The 25,364-nt window shown below is 43.6% G+C and overlaps 1 protein-coding gene across 1 annotated transcript in view; it reads left to right on the forward strand.

Annotated features, from left to right (window-relative positions):
* The window catches only part of PNPLA7 (patatin like phospholipase domain containing 7), a 2,530,065-nt gene that overhangs the window by 1,274,489 nt on the left and 1,230,212 nt on the right, over nucleotides 1-25,364 (forward strand). The window contains exon 17 of the mRNA XM_030206608.1: nucleotides 24,122-24,199. Coding sequence (XP_030062468.1) covers nucleotides 24,122-24,199 — 78 coding nt within the window. The remainder of the gene's footprint in view (nucleotides 1-24,121; nucleotides 24,200-25,364) is intronic.

The following is a 25,364-nucleotide window of genomic DNA, read 5'->3' on the forward strand; positions in this document are numbered from 1 at the left end:
CAGTAGTCTCAGACACATCTCAGATTGGTTTCGCGCCAAATGTTTTTTCTCTTGTACCAATATTGAGACCTCGTTATTTAAACCGTTACACTTTGCATATTGGCTACAGGCTCCCCCGGGGAAAATGCCCAGTTTGGGCCCCTACAGGTACATTTTTGCACCTTTGAGAGCCTCCTGGAGGTGGGTGCGTAAGAGGGGTGGCAGAGATGGGGAGTTTTCCCTGTTGTTGCCGATCCAGGGAAATTTGGCTTTTCCAGCGGGAATCTCCTCAGCCACTTTTCGGAGGTGGGCCTCCTCTGGAATCCATTATTTATATCATGTGGTGTCAGAGCAAGGGGTCATTAAACCATTTAAAGAGTTGTGTACTGAATACGGTCTGGGAGCGCAGGACCTTTTTGCATATTATCAGATTCGGCATTATATTGGCTGCCTTCCTTAGGCAGCGCTGATTCAGGAGTCCTGGGAAGACCTGGATGAACTGTTGGGACTTGAAGCACAATTACGGATTCCTTTGAGATACTTTCACAAACATCTTAGAGACTCATTGTGTGATCTTGATGTATCTAAAGCGACACAGGGGTGGAATCAAGAGTTGGGCCTCCACCTGCAGCACAAGCAAATAGCGGCGTGTCTTCGGTCTGCATTTGGTCTCACCGACAATGTAGCATGGTGTGAGATCCAATACAAATTTTTGTTACGTTTACACATCTCCCCGCACAGAGCATATCGGGATGCTGTTCAAGCGACAGACACCTGCTTGAAGTATGGGAGGGGTGAAGCCAATTTAGGGCACATGTACTGGAACTGCCCAAGTATTAAATCCTTTTGGAAACTGTTGTGCTCCCATGTGTCGCAGATGTGGTCCTGCAGAGGGAGTCCATCCCCGGAACAACTATTCGATATTTTTCGGGTGCAGAGCCCAGTGCCCCCAGGATACAAATCATTCTTGAAACTCTCCATTCTGATGGCAAAACGAACAATTCTCCAACAGTGGTTAGCCATTGAGGGTCCCAGCGTGGCTCATTGGAGGATGGCCATGATTCAATGTTGCTCGTTGGAGAAGAGGGGAATCAGAGACTTAGCCTCCAAGAGAGGTGACATGTTTTGTAAATCTTGGTCTCATTTTGGGATACTCTCACGCCAGTAGCCAGAAGTAAAATTTTGAATTGTTAAAATTCAATGGGTTGGGAGGGGTGGAGGGGGGGGGGGGGTAAGGAAGGGGGGAAATCGAAGACAGGTATATCTAAAATATTATCTAGCTTATGTTTAACTTGTTGGTCCAATGTTGTATGATGTCACTTGTTCTGGATATCAATAAACAGATATTAAAAAAAAATTACTTGGAGACCTGACTATCCGGGGCATTCCATTGGGTTTGGGGCAGTTTAAGTTAACTCTTTTGCTGCTGATCTCTTGGCTATTACTTCCGCAGAGACTTCCCTCCCTAGAACCTTGGGTGTGCTCTTGGAATATGGCCCATTGTTGGGCTTGTAGATAAACACGGTCAAGTCTGAGGCTTCAAGTATGTTGGAAGGTCTTGATTGAAGGTGGCAAGGATCTTTTCCTCACCACTGGGCATCTGACCAGCTTAAGTACTTCGGAGTCTCTATTCTTCGGGACTTGTCTCGCCTTTATTCTATCAATGTGTCCCGTCTGTTAAATGACACCCGATCCCTTTGCGACAATTGGGAGCCTCTTCTTCTCTCATTGTGGGACCGTATTGCTTTAATAAAAATGGTATTATTGCCTAAGTGGTTATATGTGTTACTACATTTGCCTATAGCATTAACTCACCCAGATTTGACTAAATACTAACATTTACAGCTTCTTTGCCGTGATGGTGGCATGGGACTCCCTGACTTGTGAGCGTACAACGCAGCCTGTCAACTACACTACATGAGAGATTGGATTTTTGAATCTTCCAAATTCTGTGACTTTAACACTGAATGAACACTGGGGGTGGTGGGGCGAGCTTCCCTTGTCATATTTGCTCCATGCTTTACTGTCTAACTTAAAGCATACAGGATGCTCGATTTTCCCGCTGGGCATATAGAGGCCTAGTCTTGCTATAGCATGCTCTTGAAGAGGATGAGTCACAAATGCTATCTTATTGCCACTTTCAAAGATATACATTTACTACAGCCTAGAGACTGGTATGCCCATCTCCAGATGCATCATTACATTCCTACTCTTCTTTGTTCCCACCTGGAGGATTTCTCAGAATCTTTGTTTGATGAAAACTGACCCCAGCCACTCTTCGAAAAGGCCTCAGTGGTCGCTGTTATGATGGATTAAAGAAATCCCTTACAATGTTGTCTCTACAGCGTATAGTAAATCAGTGGTCATGTGATTTTGGTCCTTATAGGGTGGAGAATTGCCTCAATAACTTGAAAAATGGCCCTCCTTTAGCTCATAGTATCCAGCTCCAGGAATCCCACTATAAATTTTTGAAGTGCTTGTTTATACATCCCTCAAGAGCAAATAAGATGGATCTCCCTTCAGACGGGACCTAACTTGTGTGGTACAGCTGAGGCTATTTAAAACATTATATTTGGGACTGCTCTGGTATTCTGCTCTTCTGGCAACATCTCTGGACCCATCTGGGTGGTATATATCATCACATGTGGTACCTACTCCTCAGCTTTGCCTTTTGGATGATACTTCTACAATTGTGGAGGGCACACAAGTTTCCAGTCTCTCTTTTCCATAAGGCCACATTGATAACAAAATGTTGCATCTTATTACAATGGATACACTCGGATCTGCCCACACTTATTTACTTACTATAGAACATATGTCATTTGAACTTCAGGGTTCTAAGCAAAATAAATGCTTCCTGTGCTTCCATATTTGAACACTATGAGTATGCATGTACAATTGGTTTATTTTAAATACCTTGACTGTTTGAGTACTTGCCTTCTTGTTAGGCTTTGTCGTGTGCTGTCTCAATAGTTGTTCTTTTTTTTTTTTTTTTTTTTTTAATTTTATTTTAAAGTATAGACAACTTCGAAATACAATCTTTGACATCACTTTATACATCCTAGAGATATCCCCTTTCCCTTCCCTCCTCCCCTCCTCCCCTCCCCCCCCCCTTAGTCTCTTCATAGTTCTATGGATCTCTGTGGTGTCTCTGCTTTTATACTTAATACTTCGGGCCCACAAGAATGATCTCGTTTGCCAAGTGATTTCACCTCCGTGGTATTATCAATTGCGGAGCATCTAAGTCAATTCCTGCTTGGGATCTCCAAAGCTTATATTTATCCCATATTTTGGTAAACTGGAGCAGTTGATTGTTCTTCATCCCTGTAAGCTTTGCCATTTGATACATATAGTCCATTTTATGTAAAACTTGGACAATTGGTGGAGCCAGCGATTGCTTCCAGGCAGCCGCCAGTGCAATCTTTGCCGCTCCTAAAAACATGGAAGCCAAACGGTGAAGAGGTGTCAGAAGTCAGGGAGGGCGAAATTGCAACAAGCAGTAGTCTATTGTTTGTGGATATTCTTTACCCAATATCTGCTTCAATAACTTAAGACATTCCTGCCAATACGGTTGTATCTTTGGACATGACCACCATATATGTTTCATATCCCCCCTCACTTGACATCCCCTCCAACATTGATTCAAAGAGCCTGGAAACATTTTCGCTACTTTATGTGGGGTATAATACCATCGGTACAGGATCTTATATCCATTTTCTATCATGGAACTACTTACTGATCCCTTTACTAGAAAGCCTATCGCCTTTTCCCAACTCTTCAGTTCATGTGTGGCCCCTATATCTTGTTCCCATTTCTGTATGTACTGCTGGATTGGGTTTTTATATGAGAGTAGTGCCCCGTATATTCTTGACACATATCTTTTACGACTATTCCCTCCCATGGCCCGCTCTAGTTCTGTTTCCTCCTTTTGTAGCTCCCCTTTGGCTTTTCGAAGAATATAATCTCTAATTCTAGTGTAATATAATAGGTGATGTGCTGGGAGATTAAATTCATCTTGCAGCTCATTATATGAACGTATTGCCCCCTCTTCCCATATTTGGTCCAGTTGTTTCAACCCTCTCTGTCTCCATTGCTTATATATTGTATCTCCCTCTTCCCATGAAAATCCCGGTGCCCCTTGTATATGCATTTTACGGAAATATGTTCTCTGTGGGCAGAATTGTTGGCGTAATGTATTCCATGTCATTAATGGGTATGCCACTGTTGGGGTTAGCAATGTTGCCATTGCCCTAACCCGTTTACTGGGGAGCCATAATAATGCTGCTGGGTGATTAAGTCCTATCCAGTGTTTTTCGATTTGTAACCATGGTTTGTCTTCCTCAGTGATCCATGCTGCTAATATTTTTAGCTGTGCTGCTTGAAAGTATTTAAAGAAGTCCGGCACTCCCATTCCCCCCTTTTTTTTGGGTTGGTATAGCATTTCTGCTTGTACTCTAGGCGGCTTATGGTTCCAAATGTACGCAAAGGTTTTTTTCTTTAGTTGTCTGAAGAATTTTTTGGGGATTTGGATTGGTAATGCTATGAAGAGGTATAAAATTTTGGGTAGCAATATCATTTTTATTGCTTGTATCCGGCCTAACCAGGACAGCTCCAGCCCTTCCCATCTCTCTAATTCCTGTAGCATTTCTCGCAATTTACCTGGGAAGTTTGCCTCGAAAAGAGTTTTTAGACTAGGTGTCAAATTGACTCCCAGATACCGAATGGAGCGCTTTGTCCATCTATACGGGTGTCGCTCTTGTAATTTATCTCTGTCCTCTGCATTTATATTTAAGCCCAATATCTCCGATTTTGTCATATTTATTTTAAATCCTGCTAGTTGCCCAAATTGCCCCAATGTTTGTTCAATAGTCTGTAATGATCTATGCGGGTTTGTTAGAGTCAAAAGGATATCATCTGCAAACAGCATAATTTTATGTATCTTATGACCAATTTGGATCCCATGAATGGCCTCATTTGCTCTAATTATCTGGGCTAATGGCTCCATTGTGATGGCGAAAAGCAGGGGAGAAAGTGCACATCCCTGCCTTGTCCCCCTATTTAATTTAAAAGTGGTTGAGCATTCCCCATTTATAATCAATTCTGCTAATGGCTGCTCATAAAGACGTTGTAGCCATTTTATATATCGGCCCGTCATTCCCATTTTATGCAGAACCTTAAACATATAGGGCCAGTGTACTCGATCGAACGCTTTCTCAGCGTCGAGAGAAAGTAAGATTGTTGGTTGTTGTGTGTTATTTGCCTCTTGTATTAAATGCAGTGCCCGTCTGATATTATCAAACGTTTGTCTTCCTTCTACAAACCCCGTCTGATCATTCTGTACCAGTTCCGGCATAAGCCTCTGTAATCGCCTGGCTAGAATTTTCGTGAATATTTTATAGTCTGTATCTAAGAGTGATATGGGACGATATGATCCACATTGCAGCGGGTTTTTCCCAGGTTTTAGGAGAATACTAATATGAGCTAATCGCCATGAGTGAGGCAATTCTTTTTGGTGTTCTATCTCATTCAATACCCGAACCAACAAAGGTGCCAATATTTTCCCAAAACATTTATAAAATCTATTCGTGTATCCATCAGGCCCTGGAGCCTTACCGTTAGGCAGGTTATGTATTGCCCATTGCACCTCCTCCAGTGTAATGGGTGCAGACAGTTCCTCATTTTGATTTGAGCCAATTTGAGGGAGCTCTATCCCCTCTAAGTAATCTTGAATTGTTTGTGGTTCTGACTGTATATCATCTGTGTACAATTGTTTATAAAAAGCATGGAAAGCCCGCTTAATATCCTCAGTTGCAGTCTGTCGCTGCCCTGTGCTATCCTCTATTGCATGTATGTGGTTTTTCAGTTTTTGTTTTTTTAATTTATATGCTAATAGCCGGGAGGCTTTATTACCAAACTCATAATATTGCTGTTGTGTTCTTTGAAGTGTTTCTGCCACCTCTGCTAACTGTAGGTCCCGAAGTTCTAATTGTACTTGTTGACATCGTTGAGCTACACTCGTTGTATGTTTCCCTTTAGCTATAGTATGTTGTAGGTGTTCAAGCTCTATATGTAGTTGTTGTGTTTTACGTTGTTTCTGCCTCCATCTATACGATTGTAATGATATAATTTGTCCTCTGAGGACTGCTTTAAGCCCTTCCCATAGTATGTCATCACTCACGTCTCCTGTGTCATTTTGTGCAATATAGGCTTGGATGTGGATTTCTAATTGCTTGATCACATTAGGGTCTGCTAACATACTATCATCCATTCGCCAGCGTGGTTTGGTTAATCTATTTGTTGTGCACCTTAATGTTAGCGTCAGGGGCGAATGATCAGACCATGTCCTGCTCTGTATTTGTACCCCTTGTACTCTCTGTATCAAACTTTGTCCTCCCAGCCACATGTCTATTCGTGAATACGATGCATGTACCGCCGAATAGTACGTATAGCTGCGTGACATCGGGTTATAATGTCGCCATATGTCTGTCATCTGCCAATAATTTATAAATTTGTGTAGTTTTGCTCTATCATTTCGGGCATAATGCACCCCCACACTTGAGTTATCCATAACTGGATGCATAGTGAGATTAAAGTCTCCTCCTATTATCAGTTCCCCATCAACATATTTTGCCAATACTTCCGATAGCTCTCCATAAAAGGAGCCTTGTTTCTCATTTGGGGCGTAGATATTCAGTAGGGTAAAAGTCTCCGCTCCCAATCGTATATTTAGCAAAATATATCGCCCCCCCTTATCTCTCACTATCCGTTGTACCTGCCAGGGCAATCTCCTCGCTAGGGCTATCATGACTCCCTTTTTTTTCTTTTCCATATGGTTCGATGCAAAATATATTTCCCTGTACCCTCCGTGTATACATAGTTTCTCGTGCATAGGTAATAAGTGTGTCTCTTGGGCAAATATCATATCTGCTTTTAATCTAAGTGCCTCTTTAAAGAGGAGTTGCCGCTTTGCTGGTGAATTAAGGCCTTTCACGTTAATAGTCATTAATTCTATTGTTCCCATTATTCCTGATTAACAACAAATGAAAGAAAAGACATTACTCCCATTCTGTGACTACTCATTCCACTATGCTGACTACCAGGAGATCCTATCTCTATTGAAGTTATTGTTCGCATTATATTCCCCCTCCCCCCCAACATCCCTTCCCCTAACCAAACTACACCTTCCATAACTAGGTCAGGTGTTTCAGGAGTCTGGCCACATCCCCGCATCCCACCCCCATCTCCTTTCTTTTATCATCCAACATATTTCTATACTCTATCCAAACATTGAATTTAACATTGCATCTAGTTTTGCTCAAACCATTCACTTTAGCTTATCAATTAACATTTTAAACTTTACTTGTAGATATTCATGCTGTTTACCAACCATTAAATCATAACTGTGAGGTTACAAGAGTCCTCACTCACTCTTCAGTGTTGAGCTCTATCCAATAGGTTATGTCTTTTTTTCCCTGGACCTTTATATCCTTTCTCAAGTTACTGTCTGTTCTCCACGCCTCAATGTTGTTTCAGATCGTTGGCGCTGCAGCCTGCCTTTCCCTGCCGACGTTCTTTGCCATCTGGGTCTGTCCATTTGTCCCGGTCTTGCTTTATGTCTGCTCTCGATCGTGGTGCTCCATTCTTGGTCAGGGAAGATGGCTGCTGCTTCTTCTGTTCCTCTTATCTTGTGGAGTTTACCCTCTTTGTAAAACCGCAACGCGAAGGGGTAACTCCATCTATATTTGATGTTTTGGGAACGGAGATATTGTGTGATGGGTCGTAGTTCTGCCCTCCGACGCAGCGTGATACTTGCCAGGTCTTGGTAGAGTTGAACGCGGTGCGTATCCCATACAAATTCTGGGTGCTCCCGTGCTGTTTGCATGACTTTCTCCTTGATTTTGTAATCCACGAAACATGCTATTATGTCCCTTGGTTGATTATTCCTGGTTGTTCCCAGGGACCTATGGGCCCGCTCTATTGCAATATCTGCTGGTTCTATTGTAGTTTGTGATTCTTTCAGTAGCATGCTTGCCACTTGTTGAACTGTTAATTCACAGTTTGAATACTGTGGGCTCTCTGGGATACCGCGGAACCTGATATTATGCCGTCGGCTCCTATTCTCAATATCTTCCAGCTTATCCCATAATTGCTGGGAAGTTTTCTTATCTTCTTCTTTCTGCTCCGTCATATTTTGAATCAAGTCCATTTGTTCATCTAGGCGATCTTCCGTTTCAGCCACCCGCTGCCCCAACGCTGCAATCTCACCGCGGAGATCCTCTCCTAGCGTGTTCAGGTCCGTTCGCATTGCTTTAAGCTCCCCTGTAATTTCTTTCAGCCATTCACGTATCTCAACCAGCGGTTCCGTCTCTTCCACTAGCGCTTCGTCTGGCGTGAAGAGCGGTTGCGAACTTTGCATTGCCTTCTGCGTCGAGTTCTCGAGTGTTCGCTCCTCCGCCATGCTGTTCCCCTTCGGGGCGGTCTGTGATGGCGCCGTGCTTGGGCCCGTGTAAGCAAATCCCGCTAATGATTGTCTGGACGTTCGAGCGGTCATATTTATCTTGTTCCCGCGTCTTTCCGCCGCTGTTTCCTCTCTTGCCTTATGCTGTAATCGTAAGTTAGATGCTGTATTTCTTGCTTTTAATGGTGGGACCGCCGGAGCTCTTCACTCAGGCAGCCATCTTGATGCGGTGACGTCACCAGCCCCCCCTCAATAGTTCTTCTTGATCTATATGATTGGAAGAGGCCCTGTACAACAGGGAAGGGAATGGGGTGGGGGGAATGTTGTTATTGGTGTTACCTGATGCTTTCATTCACATTTTTCATTGTAATCTTATATACCTCAAATAAGCCTGTCTGATAGCCCGATGACTGAATTTAAAATTTTTTAAATCAGTGCAGTTATGTCTTGCTTGTAAAAACTAACTAATTGGAAAAATGAAATTTCAGTTTATGTGGATGGTAACTATTAAATTGCACTAGCACATTCCTTTCTACTGATTTCCTATATAAAGATGTAACAAGCTTATTCTCCTGCCATACAATCCATAGATCTAAAAATGAGATCTTAACTTTATCACATCATAGTAAACTGTAAGCTGTTATCAACAGTATTTAGCCAATGTGTAAAACATTAAAATTGAATTCTATCCCCTGTCCACACACAAAAAAAATATCATCACGAAAATGCTTCCATAGGAGTACAGATTGAAAAATAGATGATTTTTAAATGTGATTTTCATCAAATCTCCCTGCAAATAAAGTTGGTACTGATGAGGCTAAAGCCACCCCCATGGCTACTCCCTAAATCTCCCTACAAATAAAGTTGCCCCATGGCTACTCACTGGATTTGTTTATACCAGTTTCCATCATATCAAAAGTAATTCTCTTGAATCACCAGTTCAGCTGATTCCAACAGGAATTCAGAGGAAATTCTCATATGCTAAGAGCATATTGATAGGGCTTGAGCTATCACCTCCAAGGCCTCATCCTGAGGAATGTTTGTATGTAGAGAAATGACATCTAAAGTAACCAAATATATATTTTCTGGCAAATAACCCAAATCAGAAGATTCTTAATAAATGAGCAGAGTCTTGTAGAGGAGTAGCCTAGTGGTTAGTGCAGTGGACTTTGATCAAGGGGAACTGGGTTTGATTCCCACTGTAGCTCCTTGTGACTCTGGGCAAGTCACTTAATCCTCCATTGCCCCAGGTACAAATAAGTACCTGTATATAATATGTAAACCACTTTGAATGTAGTTGCTAAAACTACAGAAAGGCGGTATATGAAGTCCCATTTCCCTTTCCCTTTATGAAAGAAGCAGCTTCTATCCTAAAAAAAAAGAGTCCACAAATTGTGGCAAAGGTTCTAGAAGTGGAAACTATTGGGCACCCCGGAGGATTGGACAATCTCTTATGAATTTTAGGTAGAAAATAAATCTTAGGAGAAGACTTTTACAATATGGTCTGGGTTATGTACTAACACCTCCTTATAACCCATTCCAAATGAGGATAGCATTCTTTAGATTCTTAATGAAACTTCAATTGTGATTCTTTTTCGCAGAGAACCTTCCTGGCCCCAACATCTCTGTTAAACATGCCTGCTTATTATTTGGAATACTAAGCAAAGCAATGATATTCTGTTCATTAAGCAAGTCAGGGCTGAGGATTTTGCAGAGGCAATATTTACTGCTCCTGTAGGGAATCTCAGCCATCTCACAACAGATTGAGTGTAGACTGGAAGGTACCACATTTCCCTCCCCTGACCTTACTGCCCCCCTTTTACGCAGTGAGCGAAAGCAATCATTCTGTAAACAGTTATGCATGTTTTAACCCAGATAATAAAACCATGTTGTAACGGTGTAGACTCCCAGTGGGACTGCTAGCCCCCGCCCCACCCCCAAACACTAAAAAGACCCTAGTGGTTCAGTGGGATCGCTCTGGCACACCCACACCCCCGCATCCTACCTCGAAGTTGGAGAAGTGAGGGACTAGCATTCCCTTCCTCCTCTGCAGATGCCTCCTCAAATGGCGGTGCCCAGCCCAGTGCATCCTGGGTCTTAGTGTTTGGGGTGGGGGCTAGCAGCCCCACTGGACCACCAGGGTCTTTCTAGTGTTTTTTTTGTTGGGTGGGGGGGGGGGGCTTAGGTTTGATAGGTCTGGGAGAAAATCCTAGACCTGTCAATCTTCTGCTGTTTGACAGGTCCGGGCTTTTTTTTTTTTTTTGACAGCCTGGATCTGTCAACTTCTGTAGGAGGATTGTGCCTTGGGTGCATGCCCAGCCACAGTCCTCCCGCAGATGTGCCCCTATGATCAGAGCTAATAGTGTGCCCACAAAGTCCATGTTGAATTATCCTTTAAAATGTTTGCTTGCTTTAAAGGACTGGCTGTTTGCCAGGGTTTGATCTTCCAACTTAGCCGCCTGTGTCACAGCTGTCAGTTCAAACTAATCCCCTGCCCCTTTCGCTCCTCTACCATTTCCCTTTGTTTGCACCATCCCTATATGGATATTTATTTATTTATTTATTACATTTGTACCCCACGCTTTCCCACACATTGCAGGCTTAATGCGGCTTACATAGTTAATACAATTACAATAGCAAGGTCTTAAGGAGAATGTTATAAGCAGTGAAAATGAGGTTTTAGGAATACGTAAGTTGAGTATGTAAAGGTAAACAAAGGTAGGATAAGCAAAATGAAAAGAGATTGGAAGGGGTGAGGAGAGGAAGGATGGAGAGGGAAAAGATAAAGGGCAAAGGATAGATGGAAAAAGATAAGAGCATAAGGAGATTGGGAGATATAGTCTAAGGTATAGTAATCATCAGGACCAGGATTAAGAGGAAGGGTTTAATAGTTAAGTAGAGTCATTCATTCATTCATTCATTCATTTATTTATTTATTTTATTGCATTTGTATCCCACACTTTCCCACCTCTTTGCAGGCTCAATGTGGCTTACAATACATCATGGATATTGGAAGTAAAAAGAGAATAGATATTTGGTTTTATAGAAGGATTTTGGGTTGCATGGTAATAGAATACATGATAGTAATATAGCAGAATACATTATTAAACATTTCTGGATATATGTGGGGAGTTTCACATGTGTTGATCTCTGTGGTATATCTTGTCAAAGAGATGGGTCTTCAGTTGTTTTCGGAAGTTGGTCAGTTCATAGATCGCTTTTAGGGTGCGTGGCAATTCATTGAGTAAGCTGTCTTGAAGAGTAAACATAGTAAACATAGTAGATGACGGCAGAAAAAGACCTGCACGGTCCATCCAGTCTGCCCAAGAAGATAAATTCATATGTGCTACTTTTTTATTTGTACTGTCCTCTTCAGGACACAGACCGTATAAGTCTGGCCAGCCCTATCCCCGCCTCCCAACCACCAACCCCGCCTCACACCACCAGCTCTGGCACAGACTGTATAAGTCTGCCCAGCACTATCCTCGCCTCCCAACTACCAGTCCCGCCTCCCAACACCAGCTCTGGCACAGACCGTATAAGTCTGCCCAGCACTATCCCCGCCGCCCAACCACCAGCCCCGGCACAGACCGTATAAGTCTGCCCAGCACTAGTCCCGCCTCCCAACCACCAGCGCCGGCACAGACCGTATAAGTCTGCCCAGCACTAGCCCCACCTCCCAACCACCAGCTCTGCCACCTATTCTAGGCTAAGCTCCTTAGGATCCCTTTTTTCTGCACAGGATTCCTTTATGTTTATCCCACGCATGTTTGAATTCTGTTACCGTTTTCATCTCCACCACCTCCCGCGGGAGGGCATTCCAAGCATCCACCACCCTCTCCGTGAAAAAATACTTCCTGACATTCTTCTTGAGTCTGCCCCCCTTCAATCTCCGGAAAAGGTTCGTTTGCGGATTAATACCTTTCAAATATTTGAACGTCTGTATCATATCACCCCTGTTTCTCCTTTCCTCCAGGGTATACATGTTCAGGTCCGCAAGTCTCTTCTCATAAGTCTTGTAACGCAAATCCCATACCATCCTCGTAGCTTTTCTTTGCACCGCTTCAATTCTTTTTACATCCTTAGCAAGATACGGCCTCCAAAACTGAACAGAATACTTCAGGTGGGGCCTCACCAACGACTTGTACAGGGGCATCAATACCTCTTTTCTTCTGCTGGTCACACCTCTCTCTATACAGCCTAGTAACCTTCTAGCTATGGCCACCGCCTTGTCACACTGTTTCATCGCCTTCAGATCCTCAGATACTATCACCCCAAGATCCCTCTCCCCATCCGTACCTAGCAGACTCTCACCGCCTAACACATACGCCTCTCTTGGATTTCTACTCCCTAAGTGCATCACTTTGCATTTCTTCGCATTGAATTTTAATTGCCAAACCTTAGACCATTCTTCTAGCTTTTTCAGATCCTTTTTCATGTTTTCCACTCCCTCCAGGGTGTCCACTGTGTTACAAATCTTAGTATCATCCGCAAATAGGCAAACTTTACCTTCTAACCCTTCGGCAAAGTCACTCACAAATATATTGAACAGAATCGGCCCCAGCACCCAGTGGCGTAGCCAGACAGCCAATTTTGGGTGGGCCTGAGCCTAAAGTGGGTGGGCACAAAATTATCACTGCTCCGCCATACCTCCACCTCAAAATATAAATACTTTAGCTAATGAGGATCCTCAAGCTTTGTTAGCTGAAGACTTTCTCCAAAGGCAATTAATACCAATCGGTCCAGCACTTTTCTTCCTTCCCCGCCTCCAGTCTATGGTCTAGCACCTCTCCCTAGCTCCACCCCACTGACAATTAATACCTTTAAATAAATTTAGATATTAGATAAGTATCATATGTCAAAGAATTTTAGATATTAGATATGTATCATATGTCAAACAATAAAGTGGGTGCTCAAAGCATCAATCAAAGCGACAATCGCTCAACTGCAAAACACTATGCACAAATTTGTGCAAAAACACACTCAGAACCTTACTGTACCATAAATAATACACTGGGCAGACCCTAATACACCAATATACCGATACAGAAAATGCAGACCGTGAACAATATGAAACAAGGGATCATATCACAATTCTCATGTAGAGCCACAAAACACATTTTTAGGGTGGATAGTGTTCACAATGAGCTCCTTTTATTAACGACCATATATAGATCCTTCAAGAGGTAGTGTGTCATGATTTAGGCTCTACACCCTTTCTGATGTTTTGGTGCCACCTCAGTAAGGCCAATACACAAATTCTCCACTGCAAAACACTATACACAAACTTGTGCAAAAACACACTTATAACCTTACCAAACCATAACAGCACTAATTCCAAGGACAGGACGAGCTACAACCTTATGCGTGGAAAGGCAGCACTATAATTACACCGGGCTCTAAAACACCAGTACATAACCTAGTGAAACAAAAAAAACAAAACAAAAAAGGCTGCAAATACTACATGCTAGCAGAATACTGCACCTTGATCACACATGAAAAACACATGACACAACAGATATGAAGGCAAATTTCTGAACTGGAAAGTTATATCAAGAAGTCAGACTCAGCATGCAGCAATACTAGAAAAACTGAAACTTACATGCAAAATATCACAGATGCACATTTCCAAAAGCTGACATATTCCAATTAATAAATTCTGAATTAAAAAATGTTTTCTACCTTTGTTGTCTGATCATTTAGTTTTTCTATTCGCGTTGGTCCCAGTGTCTTCTGTTTTATGCAGTGTCTTCTTTCTATTTGATATTTTTTCACTCACCATGTCCACCATCCTCCTGTGTCCTTATGTTTTCTCCCCCAGCCCTCCCCTCCCCTCATACATGTCCAGCAATTTCCTCTCTCCCCTCCATCCATCCATCTCCTGATGTCCAGCAATTTCCTCTGTCCCCTTCCCTCCAGCAATGTTCTCTCCCCCCCCCGCCCTCCTCTCCATGTCCAGCGAGTCTCCCTGCCCTCCCTCAGTTCCCCAAAAGCCCTCCGAATCCTCTCCGTTCCCCCCTCCCCTCCCACCCATGGCCAGCGAGTCTCTCTGCCCTCCCTCAGTTCCCCAAAAGCCCTCTGAGTCCTCTCCGTTCCCCCCTCCCCTCCCATCCATGGCCAGCGAGTCTCCCTGCCCTCCCTCAGTTCCCCAAAAGCCCTCCGAGTCCACTCCGTCCCCCCCTCCCACCCATGGCCAGCGAGTCTCCCTCCCCTCCCATCCCACCCTTGGCCAGCAAGTCTCCCTGCCCTCCCTCAGTTCCCCAAAAGCCCTCCGAGTCCTCTCCGTCCCCCCCTCCCACCAATGGCCAGCGAGTCTCCCTGCCCTCCCTCAGCTCCCCAAAAGCCCTCCGAATCCTCTCCGTTCACCCCTCCCCTCCCATCCCATCCCACCCATGGCCAGCAAGTCTCTCTGCCCTCCCTCAGTTCCCCAAAAGCCCTCCGAGTCCTCTCCATCCCCCCCTCCCACCCATGGCCAGCGAGTCTCCCTGCCCTCCCTCAGCTCCCCAAAAGCCCTCCGAATCCTCTCCGTTCCCCCCTCCCCTCCCATCCCACCCATGGCCAGCGAGTCTCCCTGCCCTCCCTCAGCTCCCCAAAAGCCCTCCGAGTCCTCTCCGTCCCCCCGCACATGAACCTGGCCTTTTTCTTTCAATAGCAGCGAGCGACGTGAAGGCACTGCAACGCTTGCCAGCTTCATGTTCTCCCTTTCCTGTTCACACAGTGTTCGTCCCGCCTTCGCGGAAACAGGAAATACGTCATCGTAAAGGCGGGACGGACACTGAGTGAAGAGGAAAGGGAGAACTTGAGGCAGTGTCTTCACGTCGGTCGCTGCTTAAACAAAAAGGACAGGTTAAAACATTTGCATGGGGGGGGGGTGGCGGATGACGGACGGAACTGAGGGGGAGAACGAAGGAGGAGCGGAGGAAGTCTGACGGTCGGGCGAGGGAGGGAAGGAGGAATGCCACACGGGGTCTCTTACTGCGACTCGGGGTGCATCATTCCTGGGTGGGCCTTGGGCTTAAGTGGGTGGACCTAGGCCCACCCAGGCCCACCCGTGCCTACGCCCCTGCCAGCACCGATCCCTGAGGCACTCCACTACTCACCTTTCCCTCCTCCGAGCGAACTCCATTTACCACCACCCTCTGGCGCCTGTCCGTCAACCAGTTCCTAATCCAGTTCACCACTTTGGGTCCTATCTTCAGCTCATCCAGTTTATTTAAGAGCCTCCTGTGGGGAACCGTGTCAAAAGCCTTGCTGAAATCTAAGTAGATTACGTCTATAGCATGTCCACGGTTCAATTCTCCGGTCACCCAATCAAAGAATTCAATGAGATTCGTTTGGCACGATTTCCCTTTGGTAAAACCATGTTGTCTCGGATCTTGCAACTCATTTTCTTCCAGGAAATTCACTATCCTTTCCTTCAGCATCGCTTCTATTACTTTTCCAATAATCGAAGTGAGGCTTACCGGCCTGTAGTTTCCAGCTTCTTCCCTATCACCACTTTTGTGAAGAGGGACCACCTCCGCCGTTCTCCAATCCCTCGGAACCTCTCCCATTTCTAAGGATTTATTAAACAAATCTTTAAGAGGACCCACCAGAACCTCTCTGAGCTCCCTCAATATCCTGGGGTGGATCCCATCCGGTCCCATGGCTTTGTCCACCTTTAGTTTCTCTAGTTGTTGATACACACTCTCTTCCGTGAATGGTGCTATATCCATTCTCAAATGAACTTTTGCCAGTCCATCGTGGTCCTTCTCCCGGATTTTCTTCAGTAAAAACAGAACAAAAGTATCTATTTAGCAAATTTGCCTTTTCTTCATCATTATCTACATAGCGGTTTGCAGTAGTCTCACAATTCCTTTTTTAGTCATTCTCCTTTCACTAATAGACCTGAAGAAAGTTTTGTCACCCCTCCTTACCTTTCTAGCCATTTGTTCTTGCGCTTTCGCCAGACGTACCTCTCTCTTGGCTTCTTTCAGTTTCCTCCGGTATTCCTCCCCGTGTTGAGTTTTTCTGTATTTCTGGAATGCCAGCTCTTTAGCCTTTATTTTCTCAGCCACTTGCTTGGAGAACCATAGCGGTTTCCTTTTTCTCTTGCTTTTATTTACTTTCCTTACATAAAGGTTTGTGGCCCTATTTATAGCTTCTTTCAGTCTGGACCACTGTCCTTCCACTTCTCATACTTCCTCCCAGCCCATCAGCTCCTTCCTTAGGTATTCCCCCATTTTACTAAAGTCAGCATGCTTGAAATCCAGGACTTTGAGTTTTGAGTAGCCACCCTCCTCTTCAGCCGTCATATCAAACCAAACCGTTTGATGGTCACTGCCGCCCAGGTGGGCACCCACTCGGACATTTGACACGCTATCCGCATTTGTGAGCACCAGATCCAGCATCGCTCCTTCCCTCGTGGGTTCCATGACCATTTGTCTGAGCAGAGCACTTTGGAAAGCATCCACACTCTCTCTACTTCTTTCCGATTCCGCAGATGGAACCTTCCAATCTACATCCGGCAGATTGAAATCTCCCAGCAACAGCACCTCTCTCTTCTTTCCCAACTTTTCAATATCTGCGATCAGGTCTTTATCTAATTCTTCCAATTGTGTTGGAGGTCTGTAGACAACACCCACGTGGACAGAGGTTCTATCATCTCTTTTTAAGGTGATCCATACTGCTTCTTCCGTACCCCAGGTCCCTGTCATTTTGGTTGCTGTGATATCATTTCTCACATATAGAGCTACTTCTCCACCTTTACGACCCTCTCTATCCTTCCTAAATAGATTATAGCCTGGTATGTTTGCATCCCATTCATGGGAACCATTGAGCCATGTCTCTGTGATTGCAACAACGTCTAAGTCTGCCTCCAACATCAGGGCTTGAAGGTCATGAACTTTGTTGCCAAGACTGCGAGCATTTGTGGTCATCACTTTCCATTTCCATTTCCTGGTATGTGTTTCAACATTTGATATTTTGGTGTGTTTTTTGTCTTTGGGTCCCTCCATATCTTTTTGTTCCACCTTAATTTCTTTTGCTTTTGCTGTTTCTTCTGGCACAGTTCTTTTTTTAGGAACCTCACAGAGCTCTCTAATGGAGCAAAAGAATTCTGTAGGGGTAACACTTGTGAGGGTGTATGCCTCTGTGTCACATGACGAAGTCTGCCTGAGCCTACTGTGAACCATCTATTCTTAGGTGGTTTTATCCTTTGAGGCAGTGGTGTGAATTTGGTTTGATTTTGTGCAGTCTTAGAAGTTGCTTTAAGTGCATCTAATTCCTGCTTTAATTTACTGAGCTCTTGTTCTAAACTAGCGAGCTGATTACAGATAGGACAAGCCTTAAGTTTCCAGATGATTGGCCTTGAAACTAAAGCTCCACAATTATTACAGAGAATAAAAGTCATCCTGATTTGTTGGAATGGTTATGAATAGGTATTTTATGATGGGGCTTGACAGTGTGCAAGATTAACTTTACTTCTCAGCAATTTGAGACAGTTGTAATTCGGATGGAGTTAAGTTGTGATAAGTAGTGTAGTTAGAATAGGGATTTAGGAAGTGTCAGTCCTGGGGTGGGTGGGATGAGGGGTAGGGTGGGTGGGTATAAACCTAACCTTGTGGAATGTATTTGCTGTAAAACCTATCTTAGGCCTTTATTAAGCCTCTTTTCTACAAAGCTGATTGGGACAAGGGGAAGACAAGGGTAGTAGGTAGAGATGTGCAAAAAAACCACAGTTCTAGAGTAGGAAAAGCCACAAATATAGCCAGCACAAGACTCCTGAAGAAATTGCAGAGTCATGGAATCGGAGGTAGGGTATTATTATGGATTAAGAACTGGTTGAAAGATAGGAAGCAGAGAGTAGGATTGCGTGGCCAGTATTCTCAGTGGAGGAGGGTAGTTAGTGGGGTCCCGCAGGGGTCTGTGCTGGGTCCGTTGCTTTTTAATGTATTTATAAATGACCTAGAGATGGGAATAACTAGTGAGGTAATTAAATTCGCCGATGACACAAAATTATTCAGGGTCGTCAAGTCGCAGGAGGAATGTGAACGATTACAGGAGGACCTTGCGAGACTGGGAGAATGGGCGTGCAAGTGGCAGATGAAGTTCAATGTTGAGAAGTGCAAAGTGATGCATGTGGGTAAGAGGAACCCGAATTATAGCTACGTCTTGCAAGGTTCCGCGTTAGGAGTTACGGATCAAGAAAGGGATCTGGGTGTCGTCGTCGATGATACGCTGAAACCTTCTGCTCAGTGTGCTGCTGCGGCTAGGAAAGCGAATAGAATGTTGGGTGTTATTAGGAAGGGTATGGAGTCCAGGTGTGCGGATGTTATAATGCCGTTGTATCGCTCCATGGTGCGACCGCACCTGGAGTATTGTGTTCAGTACTAGTCTCCGTATCTCAAAAAAGATATAGTAGAATTTGAAAAGGTACAGCGAAGGGCGACGAAAATGATAGTGGGGATGGGACGACTTTCCTATGAAGAGAGGCTGAGAAGGCTAGGGCTTTTCAGCTTGGAGAAGAGACGGCTGAGGGGAGATATGATAGAAGTGTATAAAATAATGAGTGGAATGGATCGGGTGGATGTGAAGCGACTGTTCACGCTATCCAAAAATACTAGGACTAGAGGGCATGAGTTGAAGCTACAGTGTGGTAAATTTAAAACGAATCGGAGAAAATTTATCTTCACCCAACGTGTAATTAGACTCTGGAATTCGTTGCCGGAGAACGTGGTACAGGCGGTTAGCTTGACGGAGTTTAAAAAGGGGTTAGATAGATTCCTAAAGGACAAGTCCATAGACCGCTATTAAATGGACTTGGAAAAATTCCGCATTTTTAGGTATAACTTGTCTGGAATGTTTTTACGTTTGGGGAGCGTGCCAGGTGCCCTTGACCTGGATTGGCCACTGTCGGTGACAGGATGCTGGGCTAGATGGACCTTTGGTCTTTCCCAGTATGGCACTACTTATGTACTTATGTACTTCTCCCAGCCAGAGACCAGCAACACAGTCTTCAGCATTTTCCTGAAGGGTAAATGGTCGTCGATTGTTCGGATAAATCTTGGCAGAGCGTTCCAAAGTTGACTGCCCAATAAAGAGAAACTGGATGCATAGAAGGTCTTATATTTAATACCTTTGCAATTGGGGAGGTGTAAATTGAGGTGGGTATGAGACGACGATGGTCTATTTCTGGCTGGGAGGTCGATAAGGTTCATGTAGTTGGGGGATTCTCCATATATAATCTTATGAATCATAGTGTAAACTTTAAAATGTATTCGTTCTCTGATGGGAAGCCAATGAAGTCTCTCTCGAAGAGGTGTTGCGCTGTCAAATCTTGACTTGCCAAGGATAAGTCTGGCTGCCGTGTTCTGGGTAGTCTGAAGCCTCTTGAGGATTTGAGTCTTACATCCTAGGAAAACACTGTTGCAGTTGTCTGTGTGTATGAGTACTGTGGATTGCACTAGGTTCCGGAAGGTATTCAAGGGAAGATAAGATTTTAATCATTTCAGAATCCACATCATATTAAACATCTTTTTAGTGACGGATTCAGCATGGATTTCGATTGATAGATGGTTATCAGTTGTTACTCCAAGTATTTTTAGGCTATCTGATATGAAGAGTTTAACATTTGGGGTGCTAATGGTGGACGGGAGAGGTGAAGAGTGTTGGGATGAAAGAACTAGACATTGTGCGTTTAATTTAATTTTGAAAGCGTTAGCCTGATATGTATTTATCCTTGTTAGTATGTGTGCTATTTACTTTCCTATCTGAACATTGTAGTTCCTTTTTCATACCTATCATATTTGTTACTAATTTTTAGAATTGTAAACTGCCTAGGTCTACCTGTTCAGGTGGTATATCAAATTACTGTAAATAAATAAATTTGCATGCTATTAGCTCTGATCATAGGGACGTTAATGCCTCATGCTGTTCCGGCGCTAATTTTAGAGCGCTGTTTAGAATAGCAGGGGCCTTCTGATCATCTGCACCTTAGTAGCCTAGTGTTAATGCACTGGGCTGACAAAGAGGGAAGCCCAGTTCAAATCCTGCTGCTGCTGCTCTTGTGACCTTGGGCAAGGCACTTAATCCTCCACTGCCCTAGGTAAACACTTAGATTGTGAGCCCTCTAGGGACAGGGAAGTACTTGTACCTGAATGTAACTCACCTTGAACTACTACTGAAGAAGGTGTGACCTGTATCCAAATAAATAAATGGTGCTGATAAATAAATGGATATGTGCCAGTAATCTATTTGAGTTAGGCCGTGAATGAATTTTGCTGCTAATCAGATTAGTGTTGGCACTTCCCATGGTCTGCTCCAATTCATCTTCCCTGTATATTCATAACTCAGTATTTCCCAACTCTCTCTTGCAGGCACATCTGGAGAAGTTAAGTTTTTAGGATTATCACAATGAATATTGGTTATTACTCTATTTACCATTAGCCTTCTCTTTTCTTCATGTACAATTTCTCTTTCATAACAGATTTTCTAAATGTTAAACATCCATAGCTATCCCAATATGTTTATGATACTGTATTGTAAAATTGGATTCTTACAACAAATTACTTTTTTATGCATTATTTGTTTGGGATATAAATGTTATAAATAAATATATAGAAGATTTACAGGCCTGATATTCAAAATGACTTAAAAAGCCAAGAGTGGGGCTAACCAGATATTTTCAGTGCCACTTTAACCGGATAGTGCTTCTGAAAATGCATGGATATTTCCCTTATTTGTCTAGTTTGTCTGTCCTGATTAAACTGTAAGCTCTGTCGAGCACGGACTCTCTTTTCATGTTCAAGTGCATAGTGCTGCATATATCTAGTAGTGCTATAGAAATAAGTAGTAGTAGTATGGTTAACGCGCAAGCTAAAACCGGCTATTTTGAGAGCATTCCAAGAGCAGAGTTGGCACTTAGCTGCTTAAGAGCCAATTTTTGACATTTAAGCAGTGTGAGCACTTCCCACACTGCTTTGTCTGTGCTTTGCCTTGCTCAGTCCTGGGGCACAACTCCACACCAGGTTCTCTAGGTAACTCTTAATTACTCGGCAGCACCAACAATAGTAAAGAAGTCAGAAAGTTTCCTGTATTTTATTGAGAATACTACTACTACTGTTTAGCATTTCTATAGTGCTACAAGGCGTACGCAGCGCTGCACAAACATAGAAGAAAGACAGTCCCTGCTCAAAGAGCTTACAATCTAATAGACAAAAAATAAAGTAAGCGAATCAAATCAATTAATGTGTACAGGAAGGAGGAGAGGAGGGTAGGTGGAGGCGAGTTGTTACAAGTGGTTACGAGTCAAAAGCAATGTTAAAGAGGTGGGCTTTCAGTCTAGATTTAAAGGTGGCAAAGGATGGGGCAAAACGTATGGCTCAGGAAGTTTATTCCAGGCGTAGGGTGCAGCGAGACAGAAGGCGCGAAGTCTGGAGTTGGCAGTAGTGGAGAAGGGAACAGATAAGAAGGATTTATCCATGGAGCGGAGTGCACGGGAAGGGGTGTAGGGAAGGACGAGTGTGGAGAGATACTGGGGAGCAGCAGAGTGAGTACATTTATAGGTTAGTAGAAGAAGTTTGAACAGGATACGAAAATGGATAGGGAGCCAGTGAAGCGACTTGAGGAGAGGGGTAGTATGAGTAAAGCGACCCTGGCGGAAGACGAGACGGGCAGCAGAGTTTTGAACCGATTGGAGAGGGGAGAGGTGACTAAGTGGGAGGCCAGCAAGAAGCAGATTGCAGTAGTCTAAACGAGAGGTGACAAGAGTGTGGATGAGGGTTTTGGTAGAGTGCTCGGAAAGAAAGGGGCGGATTTTACGGATGTTGTAAAGAAAGAAACGACAGGTCTTGGCGGTCTGCTGGATATGAGCAGAGAAGGAGAAAGAAGAGTCAAAGATGACCCCAAGGTTTCGAGCTGAGGAGACAGGGAGAATGAGAGAGCCATCAACAGAAATAGAAAACGGGGGGAGTGGGGAGGTGGGTTTGGGGGGAAAAATGAGAAGCTCGGTTTTGGTCATGTTTAATTTCAGGTGGCGTTGAGACATCCAGACAGCAATGTAGGACAAGCACGCTGAAACTTTGGTTTGGATGCAAGGTGAGATATCAGGGGTAGAAAGGTATATTCGGGAGTCATCAGCATAGAGATGGTAGGAAAAGCCATGGGATGAGATGAATGAACCAAGGGAAGAAGTGTAGATAGAAAAGAGGAGGGGACCAAGAACAGAACCCTGAGGTACGCCGACAGGCAGAGGGATAGAAGCAGAAGAGGATCCACCATAGTGAACACTAAAGGTGCGGAGGGAGAGGTAGGAAGAGAACCAGGAAAGGACTGAGCCCTGGAATCCAAATGAGGACAGGGTATCGAGAAGAATAGTCTCTCCCCTGGGCTATATGCCTCCCATGGCTTAGTACATAGCCCCAGCACACTTTTAGTTTCGACTTAGCAAAGGAAAAGAAAAAAAAACCTCTTTCCAACAGGTATTAATGCAACCCTCAGCTCTACAGTGCAAGACCTTCACTCCCCGAATTCACCAAGTCCAAAAAAACCCTTGGGCAAAAGTTCCAACGCTTTACCCAGCAAAAGGTTCCCAAAAGTTCATTTAGCAAGGGTTCTGCCTCCCTCCTAACTCAAGTCACCTATACCCTCCCCTCAGAGAACAACCTGAGTAAAGGAGACTCCCTCCCTCTCATACCAGCCAATAATTCCTGGTATCCTCCCCAGCTGCTCCCAATCTTTGGCTTGCTCAAAGGCTTCCTATGTCTCTCCCTTGGGAACCGGGGGGTTGTAGTCCGATTCACCTTCTCTAAGAGAGTCTAGTGGCCTCCTCTGGGAATCTGGGTTAGTTCATTGCGGGTCAGCTTTTCTAGATGTCAGGTGATCCTCCCCAGGGAAGCTGGGAGTGGTAGTCCCTCAATAGTTCCCACCCATGCCTGCCTCTCCAGCGCCCCGGTCTGGAGTTTCAGTTCCTAGATCTGCTTGGCCCTTCATATGTGTCAAACCAGCTAACTGCATAAATAGGACCGCATAAAATGCAGTCCTAGTTTTGTTGAATATTGCACTTAACCGGCTATATTTTCATCAGTTACATATTCCCAGAAATTCCCTCAATGCTGGAGCCCAAACATAGCTCAGTGTTGAAATTCCTGGTATACTCCCAGGGTGGTCAGCAAAACACTGATCACCACTGGCTGAATATCGGGCCCTGCATATCCTCAGTCTTCATTGTACGTTGATCTGCCACTTGCATATTCATTGTGTTAGTCCTGAAAACCTGACTGGGAAAGGAATGCGGAACAGTGGCATAACTTTTATATGTATAACTATTGTTGGTGCATTGTATGTAAAATAAAAAATTGTGCATGTAACCAACATAAATTTAAATGAAATCTTATGTAGTCAGCGTGGATGCCGACTGCATAAATCTTTTTGAATATGAAATTCAACATCAGATAAGTCAAATAACAGGTCTCACAACCTACAAAGATTCTGGTTTTCTCAGGGGCCAGTATGGCTGCTAAAATGTTCACATAGCTATGCAGTTGTTCCATATACTAAGCATTGGGTGTGCTGTAGAAGTCAAAATTTAATCAAAATGTAATACTCTGGAGATCTGAAAAATGTATGGATTAAACTGAAATTTGCATACTCTTAAAATGCACACAAATGGAACTGATCACCTAAATTAATTTCCTCTCTCCCCAGGATCCGTCATTGTTGAATAATAAAGCGACACTACATCATGTCAAAGGTGGAACTGTGATAGCAAAGCAAGGAGATCAGGTGAGCAACTCCATTAAGATTATGGTGAAGGCATTATTTGCAAAACAAAATATAAAGATGGTAATTTTACAATGGGGCGCCTATTTTAGGTCAGTTTTATTTAACTTTCTAAAGTTAACTAAGTTTATAAAGTACTAGTGTAAGTGGCAGAAGTTGCACTTACATTGCAGGCATGGACATTTACATCTGCCCTGAAGCTGATGTAACATTCTGTGCCTATAATTATGCAAGGGTATAGATTACCATATTTTATAATGTACACGTGTACATGCCCAAACTCTGCCCATACATAACTGCTGGCAAAATATGCAGCATCATGTCAAAGTGCATTTCATTTATGCTGGCACATATTTTCTCCGAGGACAAGCAGGACAGTATGTCCTCACATCTGGGTGACGTCATCTATAGTGCCCCGGGTTGGATGCTGGCCAGCATTCTTTTACTTTCTGGAAGCTTTTGCCAGGCCCAACTGCACATGCGCATATGCCTTCCTGCCTGCTGGAATCACACGGGACCCACAGGGTTTTTTTCAATTGGAGAGCAGTAAAGACGTGTCTTCTTTCTTTGTCATTTAGCTGTTTTCTCCTCATTGAGTTTTTTTCCTTGTCTTTCTGCCTCTTCTTTTGTGAGTAGCACGGAACTATTTCTTTTTTACTATTTTAATTTATCTCCTTTACTTCCTTAGTTCTTTTCAGCCTTCTTAAGTTTTATTCAGTTTTCTTTGGCTCATGGCCTTTTAGGCCTGAGATCTCGACCAGGTAAATAAATTTGCTATCCTATGCTTTATGATCTTTATATTCCGCTAAATTGAAAAGAGATTTCTAAATGGATTACAAACGATGTCTTTCTTCCGGAGAATTTACAACTGCATATCTAATACATTGAAACAAACAAAAAAAACTTTCTCATCAATTGCATATCTAAAACATTACAGTTGTATATCTAATACGTTGAAACTAAAAAGCATCTTTCTCATTAAATACATTGAAACTACAAAAACTCCTTTCTCATCAAACAAAAAAGACTTTAACACTTTCCTGAAGGAATAATATTGTTTTATTTTCCAAATTTCTAAAGGCAGTCTCTTCCAAAGCCTAATTCCCTGGTGTAAAAATGAATGCGCTAGCATGTTTTTTTTCCAAACACCCTTAACTGATGGATAGTT

This window comes from Microcaecilia unicolor, chromosome 6 (assembly GCF_901765095.1).
Source record: "Microcaecilia unicolor chromosome 6, aMicUni1.1, whole genome shotgun sequence".
NCBI classification, from domain to species: Eukaryota; Metazoa; Chordata; class Amphibia; order Gymnophiona; family Siphonopidae; genus Microcaecilia; species Microcaecilia unicolor.